Consider the following 14,938-nt stretch of genomic DNA (forward strand, 5'->3'; position numbering starts at 1 on the left):
TGAACGCAAAAAAAGTGTGAACTGAGCAAAGTAACTTCTTATGATACATTACCGTACGACTATATGTACCACCATAACTAAATCAAACAATTTAATACATGTAAATACTGCCACTTAACCGCTGGAATTATTTTTGCTCTTCTTGCTTTCGTACAGCTTGCATACCTGAATATCACAACTATCAGAAATGTAAAACAAAGTTTGTTTTCATAAACTAGCATAAAACTCCATGCTGCTGTGCTATAGGACCAGACCTACTTCCATATGCGCTTATTCCTCTCATGTCCCTTTGTTCAAGATTCTGCCTTTCTGCCTTCTCAAACCAAGCTTCCCTCCATGTCTCCTGCTTTCTAACTAGGCCTAAAGAAATAAAAATCAGCTATTAAAGAAGTGTGATCTTCCTGTACGTCTACACAGAGAAGAAGGTCTGGTTTGTTTGGTTTTTTTAATAGCTATCGTTACTTAAGCTCAACTGTAATTTTCCTTACCTTAAAGATAATACAAAAGGTAAGGAAAGATTAAGGTATACATTTTTAAGGCAGAAAGATTTTGAGGCAAAAATCAAAATTTAAGGTAAAATTCTGAGTCGTACAAAAATAATTCAATTTGGCTATTCTGCTGATATGTTACAACACTATTTTCCTGATGTGCCTACCAGATATACAGAACTACTTTTCAATTTGTGGAAAACAGTCCAATTTCAAGCTTGAGTAAGCAGTCTGTCATTTATCATCTGAGCTATGAAACAGCATTAATTTATGTATTAACAGTGCATTAATAGTATTAATCTATAAAAATGTATTTAATATTCAGTTCCCTATTACCTAAAACAGTGAAGTGCAGATATTGGCTCACCCCTTTATTTCATAATTAAGGCTACCCAAACACAGTTCCTTCCCATTTAAGCTATCATTCAAAATAAACAAACCCCTTTGTTCAGAATGCTAACTGTCATGAAGTCATGCATTTATGACATAGAACTCCTGCTGTGCATTTCTCACTCCTTCCTTTCCTCCCAAGGCAGGATCAGCTAGACCTATAACCTTTCCAATGAAATCACAGTGGTCCTTTGAGAGTAACATAAATCATCAAGTTCGGCCCTCCAGTATTTGTCCTACTAAAAGTTTTGGCTAATGTGACCTGAGTCTTGCTGCTGTGGTTTCAAGACATTGCTGCTTGTATTACATCCTGCAGTTCTGAACAGTAAATTTCAAAGTGGCAGAGGCAGACGCAGGCTCCACACCAGCCAGACAACACAGCGACAGGTTTCTTTTGACAGCAAGTGGTCCTCAAGCACAGAACTCTGAGAAACGATCTTCAAAAGCCAAACAGCAATTTTACTACTGAGTTACAAACAGCCAGAAGCATACAGGGATTCACTTCTAAGATGGCGATGCAAGAGTGGTGGTGATGTCATTCATCAAGAAAGGCATAGCAGACTATGGACAGAAAAGGAGAAAAACAAAACAAAACAAAAAAAAACCCACCCCAACCAAACAAACAAACAAAAAAAAACAACACAAAACACCGCAAACCCCAAGAGCTGTGGCATCTTATTAGATAGAACTTGACAAAAGTGGAAATACTAGTCTCTCCAGCTAAATAATATATTGGTTCCTAGCACCTACAAAGATAGAAAGGTTATGTATATTGCAGTCAATATATTATTAAACTACCACGATATGATATCCTGTTTAAAAAAAAAAATTACGCTTTTTCCAATATAATTTGCTAATGGATACTGAAAGGACTAAATGAAAACTATTTAAAATCACAAAAGAAAAGTGAACAATGGTTTTACTTGCCACCAGTACTACATGCTCCATTTGAAAATGTTCTTTGGTATGAATTACTTCATAAGAAAACACGTACATATGTTCTTTGTTTTCAAAAAGTTTAACTCGAGATTATTGAAGTTACATATAATATGAAATACTTCCTTACAAAAACAATTGTTTTCCCATCAAATTGATTAAACCAAAACCTTTTCATACACAAAAGCAGCAATTTTGATCGAAATCTCTCATTCTGAAACTTTACTAAATAATTGCTACCTTCATGCTTTAACAAAACTGTTATCTAGTCAGCATGTTATTGTAGCACAGACGTCTATCTCTAAAATGACAAACGCCATATCAAAAGTTCATACATCACCGTGTTCTCAGAAAGTCAATTCAATTAAGAAGTTAATCAAAATTTAATTCTACACTTAAGACTGCATTACCATCTACCTTACCCGAGATGATTTTATGATTCAGAACAAAAAGGTACATTTTTATTCATTTAACTCAAAGTAAAAAAGGATGCCAGAAAGATATTGATGTAAACTGATGTCTTCCATTTATCAACAGGCAAAGTTTGGCCCTGGCAGGAACCAATGCATTTGGTTATGGTACAGACTCAAGACTAAAAGTAAAAAAAGTACACTCTTCCTACGATTGGACCCGTCAGCTTTTAAATATCCTTAAATCAAAGCTGCCAGCAAGGTGTCACGACTTTCTGGCCAAGAAAAACTACGCAGTACATCCATTCACTTCAAGAGAGCACCTATTGCACAGCAACAATTCTGGGGACTACGACCCTGTCCCCACTCACACGTAACGTCCGAGACATTATAGGAGCCATCTTGTATTGCATTTCAAGTCACTTCCGTACCCACAAATCTTCTGTGAAAACAGGGCAGAAACAGCCTCAGCGGAAATATCAGCATCAGACGTACATCTTTTAAGACTTAAAAACAAGTCTCATGTGGGACTTGAGCTCACAAAAGCATTCTGCAAAGCCTATGAACAGAGGTGGGTACTTTTAACTGCATTTTTGAATGCAGCCGCCTAACTAGAATTATTATGGATTTCTCTGTAAGTGGTCACTAGCGTCACATAATAGTAGATCAATGAAAATTGTACTCATTTCTAGGCATTTACACTAACAAGAATGATTATAGTTAAGGGTCTCCTGGCATTTCCCGTACAAATCTATTTTTCAGGGACTTATACATCAGCTATAATAATACATTTTTGACTGAAACTTGATACAAAAGTTCTCAGCTACGCTTAAGTCAGTAAACGTTCCTACACCTTTGAAAAGGCTTCTTTCAAAATTGAAAAAAGAAAGTAATTTTGCAAGCCATTTTTCTATCTACTTAGGTTGTTAAGCATTTTATCCTGAGCAACCTAAGGTGGCATATGGTACAAGATATGAACATTGCATTTCTCATTCTGTTAGGGATGGAATTCCTAAAAGCAGCTCGCATTGCAAAACATCAGTGAAAAAGAGCAACAGGACAGTATAACGGATTGAGCGTTCACATAAATTTTAGGAAGATTTCAGACTGATTAAAAGGCTTCTTTGGTCATTTCTGGACTTACGTGATTAGTGAAACGATGATGCAATTAGTTGCAAAATGCTGCTTTTCGTTTGTAAATATGATGTGCATATTTGTTTAATCCTATTTCCTTCTTCCCTGTATGTTATCTAAAAGAATAAATCATTTCATGATAAGGAATAATAAGAGAGTTACACTCTTAAATTATTTAATTTAGAAACTCAGTCTACTGGACTTTCAAACTAATTTTATTTTACTTAAATTTTATGACTCCTTCAGTGCACATCTTGTCAAACGTGGATTAACATTGTTACTCTGACACCCCTGAGGGAGCCAACAGAGCCTATGGGGTCAGCAGTCCTTGAAAGAGAAAAAAAAAAATTTCCACAGTGCTCTGCAAATCATTTGGAGCTGCAGAGGCTATTAACTCAAAACAACACTTTATAAAAGAAACAAATATGGATTCCACAATGGACCATAACGACTTCTGGACTATTGAGTAATAACTGTTACGCAAATGACAACACACATTTACCTTTACAGACCATAAGGAAGTAACAATATTTTACCACTTTTGCTAAGTGGATGCAATAAAGTATGTATATATGTATATATATTTTTTTTTTTTTTTTACAAAACACCTTTTTAAAGGCCTATACAGAGAACAAACAAGTTTGAGCACTAACTTTACTCACTTGAACAGAAAGGACCTCTGTTCCAAGTATTAAAAAACAATTTAAATTTCCATTAAAAGAAAAAATTAAAAATTAATCTGCAATAGAAATTAAGACCAGATTTTCAAAAGTGCTCTGCATTCATGGCAGCTAATAGTTTTTCAAAAGGCTTCGGTATCTTATTCAGGTACTTAATTATTACGTTTTAATAGGTAGTTCTCACTGAGAAAAATATGCCTTCAGTTCCGTGAAAGCAATAGGAACTTCTGGCTACTTCACAGCCGTACGCAATTGAATTTGAATGAGAAACACTTCCGAAAGTCTAAACCATAAGAGTCACAGTTCTCAGACATCCAAAATATATGAAAACCCACAAACTTTTCTGGAAGACCTTCTTATCATCTCAAAGGGGTTTAGCATGACCTTTACCTAACTCTACACCTCCTGCCCCATTTTTCTCCAAGTGTCATATCTAAACAAACAAACAAACAAAACAAAAAACAAAACAACACAACACATTTTGGGCAGTTTGCACATTTGGGCCTTTTACCCTATGTCAATCCCAAACAACTTTTCAGGAAAATTGCCTGTGACAACTCATCTCTAGAAAAGGTTACATTCACAAGCTTCTGCCATTTAGACTATTTAGTTTCCCAACTCCTGAAGATCTGTATTGCACTGCTATTCAGGATGGAGCTGTTCCAGGTGAGCAGGCATGTTGTTCCTATTTAAGGCAATTCAGACAGCTTTACAATATTTAAATCTCGTGACAAAGTAGATAAAGCTAGTATGCTTAAGTCACACCTAACAATAGCAAGTCATGGCTACTATAATTCAAAACCATTTCCAGCAACAGAGGAGAAGGTAAAGGATGTGTTGGAACCTTCCATAGGTTCATTCATTACATGAAAGATCTCTGTTCCTGGTCCTCTGCAACCTGAATACTTCCACTCCCAACCACCATAGGCTAATAACCTATCTAGAACAGAGGTACACTGCACCCAGGCTACTGTGCAGCAGCGAATTCAAAACTCATGACCACAGGAAGAAGGCATGCAAGAGCAGCAATCAGGACACTCAACTGTGAAGGAAAAATCAGTTTTTAATCCATTGCCACAGAGTTGCTTAGTTAATGGAAATGCCTATTCATTAAAGAAGAAAAGAAAGAAGAAACAATCCAGAGAGCAGGCACTGGAACAAGGACTTTCCACTTCAAGCAGCTGGATTTTTTTAATATGCATTCATTGGGGTAATTACTACCCCTGCCCAAGGCCAAACTTGGCAAAAAAGCATCTCTCAGAAGGGTTGCCTTTTTTTCCCCACAGTTAAATTCTTATTACTTGAAAACTAACAAATGAATCCCTCTGTCAGTATTTACAGAATAAAAATTAATAAGATTTAACCTTGATAGAGATATGCAAAAAGCAGATCAAGATAGACAGAAATATCACAGTCCCATTGTTCTTTAAGTCTGGGGACACGGGAAGAGCTCACACTCGAAATGCTTTATCTGGCCTGTGATAACCTACATTAAATATGATCTACAAATTCTATATTCAGTTGCATACATGTCAACCTCCTGAATGTTAAATATCTTTTCGTATTTAGAATGGAAACGTTAGTTTTGATTGGGAAGTACTTACATACTTATTTGCAAAACTCATACAAAACGGACACATGCAGTACATGTCATTCCAAGTCTGGGAGAATCTTTGCATTGATTAGCTAATTTGAAAACACTTAGCCAGAGAATTTGCACGCAAAGATCGTCGTAGGCAAAAACCTATAAAGCGAGAGCGCTGCTACTTCACAACCTGACCTTCAGACAGGTAAGGCTGTAACTGTAAATATGCCCACTGTATCGCTGTTCCTACAAGGCTTGTGTTATACCAGCCGTCAGGCATCCATCGTACGTAGCATTGCTGTGAAGAAATGTGAGCAGGCTGGGAATCCCTGTAGAAGCATAGTAAGAGTAATTACAATAAAGCACAAAGGCTGCTTCTGTCCTGTTTATCTTTTTGTCAAGCCATAGTATGCCTACAATTTTCATGTAATTATGCATATTCATTCATTTTTAAATTACAGATTGCATCCACCCATAGTAGCCCATTTTTCAGTATTAATAACTCAAGACATTTGACTATTTCTAAAGTTCTTAACTCTAAAGACAAACAAGATGCTATCTTTCGTTACTTAAAAGAAGCATTTCAAGAATTACCTCATGGATGAGCACACTCCTTTGAAATGAAGGGACTAAATCTTGCTTACCTAATTCATACGAGCACTTGCAGAGACCTACAGCATCAACCACTAAAAGGCTACAAGGAATCTGGATTACTTCTAGAAAAATAAAAGAATTACTATTCAAGACTGTACTTCAACATGGCTGAATACTAAAGACTCTACTGTGAACCTTGCAGAGGGCTGCACGGGATGTGGAGATAAAAAAGGGAGGGAGGTATAATAAGGATTTAGTCATGGGGCACTGACAGACTTTAGAGTCTCCAAGAAGCACAGATATGACCATTGGAACAGCTTAAACTTTTAACAAGTCTGTAGAGCGCAACATAAAAATCTTTTATTCTATCACATGGCTCATCTAGAAAGATTTCATGTGATTTTCAATAGAGAAGTTATGAAATAAAGCCGCCTATAGCAGGAGCTAACAAAGTACACTTCATGTTCATTCCCACGCTTTAGCACCAAGACACTGCCCATAAAACTTATTAAACATATCTTTTGTTCTGTGGCAGGAGCCAAATTACTTAAATATTTATAGGTCAAGGCTTTCTAAAAACAAGAAGGCAATAATTATTAATTCAGTTGTACAAATCACCGCCCAGGCAATCTCTTGAAATTACCGAGAACCATCCCCTCGTCTGCCGAAGCGAGCGATCACTTTGAAAAATCACCACCACCAATGAAATAAGATTTTCTACTGATTAAAGTTTTGCAACACTGTAGCAGACCGAAAATGCAATCCAATTAACCAACCATTTACATTGACCTTAAAAAGAAACAAGAATGTTGTCATGCTTCTAGATATATATAATATAAATACACATAATACATATATATATAATACATTATTGCTTCTGAACTAGCTCATAGAATTAGTTACAAATTCACTACATTCCTGCATATATGTGCTAAAAACAATCATTTAATACTGTGGCTAGACACAGTCTAGCAAAACAAACATGAAAACTTCAATCCACATGCAGCGTACCAATAGGAATGCTCGCTTTGGTCCCCAAGGATAAACATTTTACTTGAACGCAGGAACTCTTATTTATTTTTACATACTTTAAAGCTAAGAAATGAAAATGCATGAATTAGAGACACGTAGTAACAAGAAATGGAAATCCATACCCATGTAACTCACTCCGGTTCAAAAATAAAGGTCTTGTGATGTTACCCCAGACCGTAACTGAAGGAACAGGTGAAAGAGGGCTTTCCGTAAAGAAGGTTCTCACTTCCAAGATACACAACGCCTGCGCTGCGTTCCCAAGACTCCCTGTAGATGCTTCAGTCTGAGTCAGTAGTGTACAAGCACAATAATTTGGTGAGAGCCAAATTCTAACTGTCTGCTGAGAAATGCAATTCTGTGTGAAGAAGCATATGCATCTGTGACACGGGGGGAAATAATAAAACCAACAGTCTCTAGCAGTAGGAAGTATTTAGGATTAGGGAAGCAACACCTTCCCAATACTTCTGGTATTTCCTTTTCAATGCATTTGCAGTCCTGTCCTCTCATTATTCTCTCTGGATCACGTACACCAACATGTACAACTAGAACGGATCGACAACAGAAGATATTGCTGACAGGAACCATTTTCCTCACCTCTTTCTGTACCAGTATATATAGGACACTTTTTCCTGTTTTATGATTTTCTTTCTCTTCTTCCCCCCACCCCCCACCCCCATTTTACCAGGACTTTTCCCCTGAGTCTTCTAGTTCAGAGCAGCTCCACCCTACTTCCTTACCACTTAACCCCCATTTCTTTTTATATCACAAGCCATCTCTTCTCTTTTCACGCATAAAGATAATTTCTGCTATTTGAGAGGTAGCCACACAGTTCCCATTGTTTTTATAATCTAAACCAACGTCTCTTGAGCTTTGTTAATGTCCCCTACTGAAAATACCTCAAGAAAACATGAGAGATTTTAAGAAAACAAGTAGTGGGTCTCTATTATCAAAAGCAACTGGAAGTCAGAGGTCTATCAGCAAATTACAGCTGTGCCTGTACTTTTTCAGACTGAGAATATTCTATCTATGAGCACTATATTTATAATTTTATGCAACTCTGCCATATCTTGAATACAGAAGTGAAATAGAATATAAAAAAGCTGCTTTTTTTTTTTTTTGAGCTTTGAAGTTATTAGGTTCTGTTGTGCAAAACTAGGCACACACTAGTAAGTAAACCTTTCCCTGATAGATGACAACAGCTCCTTTGTTTCTCCAGCTCCCACCCGATGGAAGGATTATGCACTCAATCAACCCTAATGGCTCCCACTAAGACAAACCAATCTATTGTATCTATTTAACTCCATGTACACATACTGAGTCCACACGCCAGAATCTGTACAATGATAAGCAAGCAAATATTTCAAATGCAATAAACTGTTCAGATTCCTCTCTGCAGAGCCCCAGTGACCCACAGTATGAATAGGTATATTTAATTAAATATACAACCTGTTACCTCAAAAAGTGTATATTTCCTGGGTAAAAAAAAAATATATCCATGGAGCATTTCTCTCTCATTTCAAGACATCCTGTACTAGAATCCCACAATAGCCACAGACCAAGGAAGGGGAAAAAAAGAAAAAGAAAAAAAAAAGAAAAGAGAGTAAAAAGAAAGAAAATGTTGACCTATTTAATAGGGAATAAGTCAAGACACTGAAAACCAGCACATGACCAACATTATCCATAGAAATCCTCATGTCTTATCTAGACAGATCAAATGCACAACATGCTATGCAGAATCTTCAGTGGTGTCTAGGGAAGAAAATTTATTTCTGTACTTCTTAATGCACCCCTACCAATTTTTTAAAACAGTTTATGAGGGAACTGTTGGGAGGAAAGGGGGGAAAATTAGAATGGAGATCAGTCTTAGTTGCTGTGCTGTCAAGGGGTCTACTCCAATAATTAACTAAGGAAATGAAAATGGGGAAGCGTGACATCCCAGCTAGCACTGCTTATTTAAAAAAAAAAAAAAAAAAAAAAGACTGTTAAACTCTCTGGAGATATTATTTGTACAATGATTGGTTAGTATTAAAGAAAGGAAGCTGAGAAGAAAATTCAAGTACACTAAGAAACACCTGGAAACTATCTTGAGAACACTGCATTAGACTCACTGCAATACAGCTAATCTTATGTAAGATCAAATTCATTAGCCCAGGAAAACCATTTTAGTAGCTCTCCCACCTCTCCGTGTTTGTTTTCCATTGTCACCTGAATAAGAGAAACCTTAAGAAAATCTACAGTATAGCTAGCATAAAGCATACACTCAACAACACTGCGGGGCCTGGTCCAGAGAGGTGAGTGGAATTAGCTACAATCATTATTGTACTTCATAAAATCATTATGTGATGTATATTATTTCTTTGCAAAATACAAAAAAATTAGTCCAGATGTTCACGACACTTGTCAACAGCCACATAAGCCTGAAGCTCTCACTTTTCTCATGTGCATTCAGTGCACTCCCCAGAGCTGGCAAGAATTATGTTCACAAGTACCAGTACTTAGAAACCATTTTTTGAAAGCTAAGATATATGCCAGTTTAAGTTTCTGACTACAAGAGGTTAAAAAGCTTGCAGTGTCAACTCTGTGGCATACAAGAAATATTTGGAAGGCAGCTGTAAAGCCTGTTACACTCAGTTCGTTATGATGTGAAGTATTTATCACCTCCTTAAGAATTCAAAGTTAACAATAATATTCGTGAACATCCTGAACACACATTTATTTTCTAGAACGGTGACTCTGAATTCTCCTGCTCAACCAAGTAAAAACTTTATGATGTACTTCATGACACTGGAGACAAGGCTCCTGCCTGCAGAGCAGCACAAATGCATATGGCAGATAGAACATGTTCAAGACTGGAAGAGAAATGTAACGATGGTAATTTTGAAGTAAGTTGCCATTAGAATTAACAGAAACAATCTCAAGCTAAATAACTATCATTGTTTAGCCTTCCTCCCAAAGCAAACGTTTGACCCCATTAACGTTAACACATGACCCCAGGCAATGATTTGCCTTTCTCTCAGGTCAGTGGTGTTTGCCATGACTACAGGCAAAGGAACAGCAAGCCCATAGCTCAGAAAATAGGTCCATAAATCCAGAAGATTCTGTGTCTCTCATTATCTCAGAAGGCTTCAGCTAGCATCAGATGGTATTCCTCCTGGTTTCTACCCCAAATTCTGGTGACTTTGCAAGGACAAGGGTAAGGCCTTGTATACTAAATATGTGGTTGTCTGCTTGCATATGTTGCTTCTCATCTATTTCAGGCCCATCAGGGTACACTAGTACTTGTTATGCTATACAGATCATTGTAAAATGAACTGTTACGTTTTGCAGTTAAGCAGATTAAGAAAATAATCTTGGTTTGGAATCTCTTCTGAAACTGTAAGTGAAAAAAAAAAAACATGTAAAATGAATCCCTCGTTTTTAAGAAATAGGCAGCTTCTTAGAGTAAAATAAGCCCAAAGCTTAAATGCTTTGGGCAAATGTGTGCTACAAAATTGCCTATACACCTACCCCCTGCCCCGAGTTCTGCAGATAGTCTGAAAAGACTTTTCTAACAAAGGTCAAACATTTCGTTATAGAAACACAATAAACCAACTACAGAATACTAAAAATAATACTCAGTTTTATAGTTAGTCTATAAGTGTCAGATCACAGTATTCTGATATGCTATCACCTTTAACTGGAGACCAAATTTCTAGAAATCATTGAAAGAAGCAAAGAAAAGAAGTTTATAATCTTTTCACAAGAAAAGGAAACATTTGGCACTGCCCCCTGGTTGTGAAGAGATGCGAGGATATACCACTGACCTAGTAGATCGCAGGTCCATCAAGAAAACCCTCATCATTCCCATGCTGCTCATGGCTGTCTAAGAAATAACGCTGTACGTCCATCTCTCTCCTACCCATAGTTCCTTTAATGAAGAGCAAGTGGTTTGAAACACAATGCCATTTTCTTTCTTTGCACTGAAAGCTCCTGAAGGCAGAACACTAAATTACAAGTTTAGTGAAACAAAGTTTGGAAGCCCACTTTAGGCACTCTGAAATATTTCACAAGTAATGTTGCTCAAGGTGAAATTATTCAGTCTTCCTGGTATCTTGGAAGAGAGCAGTATCAAGCTCTTGTCATCAAGACCCCCCAAGCCCGGCCATGTCATCCTCAAATTAGGCCAAGGGCTACATTTTACATTATGAAAAAAACTCCTGTACATCACACAGTGCATCCAGTTTGAGAACAAGTGTTTGCCAATTCATTCAGTGCAACATGTCTGAGAACCCAAACACGCCGCTGAGAAGTAAAACAAAATATTGTAGTAGTAGAATGATATTACAACTGATAACTTTCAAAATATTATTTTCAAATGCATCGTTACAGCTACAGCAGCATCCCTAAAGTCACATTTGTAGTTAGAAATATGTTTCCTTACAACTTCTTCAAGATAATGGAAAGTTTGTTTCAAACAACAAACTTCTATCACTATGAACAAGTATTTCACAGAAACACATTTATTTTGTATCAGTTGCTGCTACCATGCTTCAGTGTCTTTATTTTGTCCTTCTTGTATAAACCCCTAAAGAGTGTTAGGCCAAATTCTGTGTCCTTAACCAAGTAAGACGGTAAGATAAAAACTTCAAAAACTTGATCCCAAACATTTCCAAATAAGAAAAGTAAATGCGAGAAAAGTTTAGTCTAGGCCAAGAACAGCTTCTTCTACAGTATGAATCCGAGACTTCTCCAATTTTCTCCACACTTCATTAGTCTCCCAGGTAATGAAAGCGAAACACAGGAAGTGTTATTACACTATGAATATTCAGCATTTGAGCACAGTCAGTTCAAACTATTTAGATGAGAGAGACAAACGTCCCGGAAAATTAAACTTGTAAAACCATTGACTCAGCCATGACCATCCAAAATAGTGTCGGGCTACAAAAAAAAAAAACGGTGAGCTCTAGATATACACAGAAGTAAAAACTGCCTTTTTTTTTTTTTTCTTCACTCGGAAGCGCAGCGCTCAAACCAACCGGCAAACGGTTTTCTGCCGCCGCGGCCGAGCAGGGAGGGCCGAGCGCAGGCCGCCCGGCGGGACCCGGCCTGCGGGACCCGGCCTGCGGGAGCGGGGCGCCGTGCGGGCGCGCGGCCGGCAGGGGGCGCCGTTGCTCGCGGCAGGCCGGGCGGCGCGGCGGCAGCCTCGGGAGCGGCGCGGCGGGCGCCGGCCGTGCCCCGGGCGGGCGCTCCCTCCCCCGGCTCCGCCGCGGCGGGGGCGAGCGGGGCCCCCCGCCCGCCCCGCCCCGGCCCCGGCCCCGGCCCCGGCCCGTTCCCGGCCCGCCCTCCAGCAGGCGGCGCGCCCCGCCCCGGCGGCGCTGCGGGGCAGGAGGCCGCGGCGGGACCCGCACGCCCGCGGGCGCCGCTCCGCCTCGGCAGGGGCGGGGAGGCGACAGCCGCCCCCTCAGCGAGCGACCGGCCGCGAGCCCCCGGTACTCACCATGTTGACTTCCGAGACCATATCTATGCTGGCGATGTCTATGTTCATGCCGACGGCCACGGGGGGACCTGCAAACCAAGCAGAGGGGCCGCAGCGTGACCGCCCAGAACTGGACCCGTCCGTGCCCGCGGGCGCGGCAGCGCAGCGAGGTGCGAGCCGAGCCGGGGACTCGGGGAAGGCGAAAAGCGTCCCCGCCGCCCCCTCCCCGCCGAGGGCTCCCGCCGGCCCCGGGCTCGCCCCGCCGCGGTGAGGCCCCGGCCCGGCCCTCGCGGGGGTCCCCCGCTCCCCGCCCCGCCTGGCCGCCCTCGGCCCCGCGGCGTGGCGGAGCGGGCGGCCCGGGGGCCGGCGAGCCCGGGGCGAGGGGCCCCCGCGGCCGAAAGACACAAACGGGTCGGAGGCGGGAGCGCGCAGGGGTTAAACGACATTTCTGTATCAGCTAACGGCACATCTTGTACGCAAAAATAGTAACTGTGATCACAGGCACATTAGGCTGCGAGGAACAAACGCTGGGTAAACTTCAGAGATTTGCATCTCGAGAAAACCAGTTAAACAAGCGTTTAATTACAGGTTAATAAAGTGTCGGCACACATGCAAAACGAGGGACCGATTACAAATACGCAGGAGATTTAAGTGATCGCATTAAGAGCGTCCTTTGCTGAGAAAATTGGGTAACAATGGGCTTAACTTCGGATCAGCTTGAGAAAATGGCAACACGCCCCCCCCCCCCCCCCCAAAGCAACAGCACCCACACCACGTTTAAAAACCACGCACACCGAAGGTACACAGCCCCGGCGTGTGATCCCTCCTATTCAAAAGCAGTCAAATTACCTCCAAAATCTGGCCTCAAGCGAATGTCATAGCCCTTCAGCAGTCTATCCACCGTCTCCTTTACCAGTGACATGTTACTAGGGTCATTGACACTGAGGAAAAAGGAAGAATAACACCGTGTCATTTCTTATTTCTCAGACCCAAGCCGTACATTCCTCTCGGCAGCAGCATGCAGTGCGATTCAAAGTAAAGCAAAAGAGATAGATAACTTCATCGCTTACCTCTGCGCGCACACCACGGCTATTATCAAAGGGAATGACCAAATCCCAAAGTAACCCTTTTTCCGGACTCTCAGCATCCCTTTAGCTTTTGATATGATTTAGGGTTTCAGTGAAGAGAAGAAGAGATCCAACTTATTCTGGCCAGTGCAGTAATTCTAATGTGAAGCGCATGCGCACGGCGTACCACAACATCAAAAGGAGCAGTGGTTGCTGCTGGAGATGGAGCAAATTTCCTTGCCAAAAAAAAAAAAAAAAAATTAAAGGGGAAGAAGGAAATGCATTATTTAAAAAAAAAAAAAAAAGTCATCCACAGGAGGATCGAGTATATTTTTGTGGTCCTTTTTGTTATAGAATATAAGTCACAGCAAGGAGAGAAGTTTCAGGAGTTGCAGGGTGCAGCGGCTTTGCCACCTGGTTTAAAGGGGGGGCTGGACGGGCTGGGATCAGCCAGAGGGGGAACAGGTTAAAAAGGGGAATGCACAGCCCACGTAGGGTGCCCGGGGCAGGTGGGGGAGAAAGGGGGCAGCTTAACTTTTTGGTCCCTGGGAAGAGCCGCCTGAAGCGAGACGAGGTGTGGGCAAAGGAGCCGGAGCTTGCAGCGGGGGCGGCGGGGGGAGGAGGGGAGCTGGGCGCCTACAGTATTTCTCACGGAAAAAAAAAAAAAAAAAAAAGGGAAAAAAAAAAAAGATGACGAACAGTTTCTTGTAAGAGGGGATTAGGCTGTTTCCTTCCTCACTGCGCGGCCAGGCTGCGTTCAGGGCCGAGCCGCCGGGGAGGGAGGGGGTCGCCGCCGGCTCCCACGGGCCGCTCGGGGCGCGGAGCCCCGCTCCCGGCCGGGCCCGGCACCGCACCGCCCGCGCCCCGGGTAGCGCCGAGCGGGGCCGGGGCAGGGAGGGGACGGGAGGCGGCAGCCCGAGGGGCAGCCAAGCTCTCGGCCACCATCGGACCCCGTGCAGGCTCACAAGCTCACCTACCTTCGTGGGTAAAACACCCGAGCTCTTCAGATGCAGCGTGTGATCCAATTAATGCCTCGGAAGAAACCGGAGACAAGCGGAAAGCTGATTTAGGGATGCTTCGAGTAGCATTTAAATCCTGAGCAGAAAAGAAATAGAAAGGGGAGCTAGAAGGAAGGGGGAAAAAAAAAAAAAAACCACGAAAACCAAC

At 41.3% G+C, this 14,938-nt stretch overlaps 1 protein-coding gene across 2 annotated transcripts in view; it reads right to left on the bottom strand.

Annotated features, from left to right (window-relative positions):
• GABRB2 (gamma-aminobutyric acid type A receptor subunit beta2) overlaps positions 1–13,851 on the bottom strand; it is a gene marked incomplete at both ends in the record, with an annotated part of 166,260 nt that extends 152,409 nt beyond the window's left edge. For both annotated transcript variants that reach the window (XM_082323762.1, XM_082323761.1), the window contains 3 exons: positions 12,726–12,793; positions 13,554–13,645; positions 13,775–13,851. In XM_082323762.1, the coding sequence (XP_082179888.1) occupies positions 12,726–12,793; positions 13,554–13,645; positions 13,775–13,851 (237 nt within the window). The remainder of the gene's footprint in view (positions 1–12,725; positions 12,794–13,553; positions 13,646–13,774) is intronic.
• Between the last annotated feature and the right edge of the window lie 1,087 nt (positions 13,852–14,938).

Source organism: Platalea leucorodia (assembly GCF_965183815.1).
Source record: "Platalea leucorodia genome assembly, chromosome: 11".
In the NCBI taxonomy this organism is placed as follows: Eukaryota; Metazoa; Chordata; class Aves; order Pelecaniformes; family Threskiornithidae; genus Platalea; species Platalea leucorodia.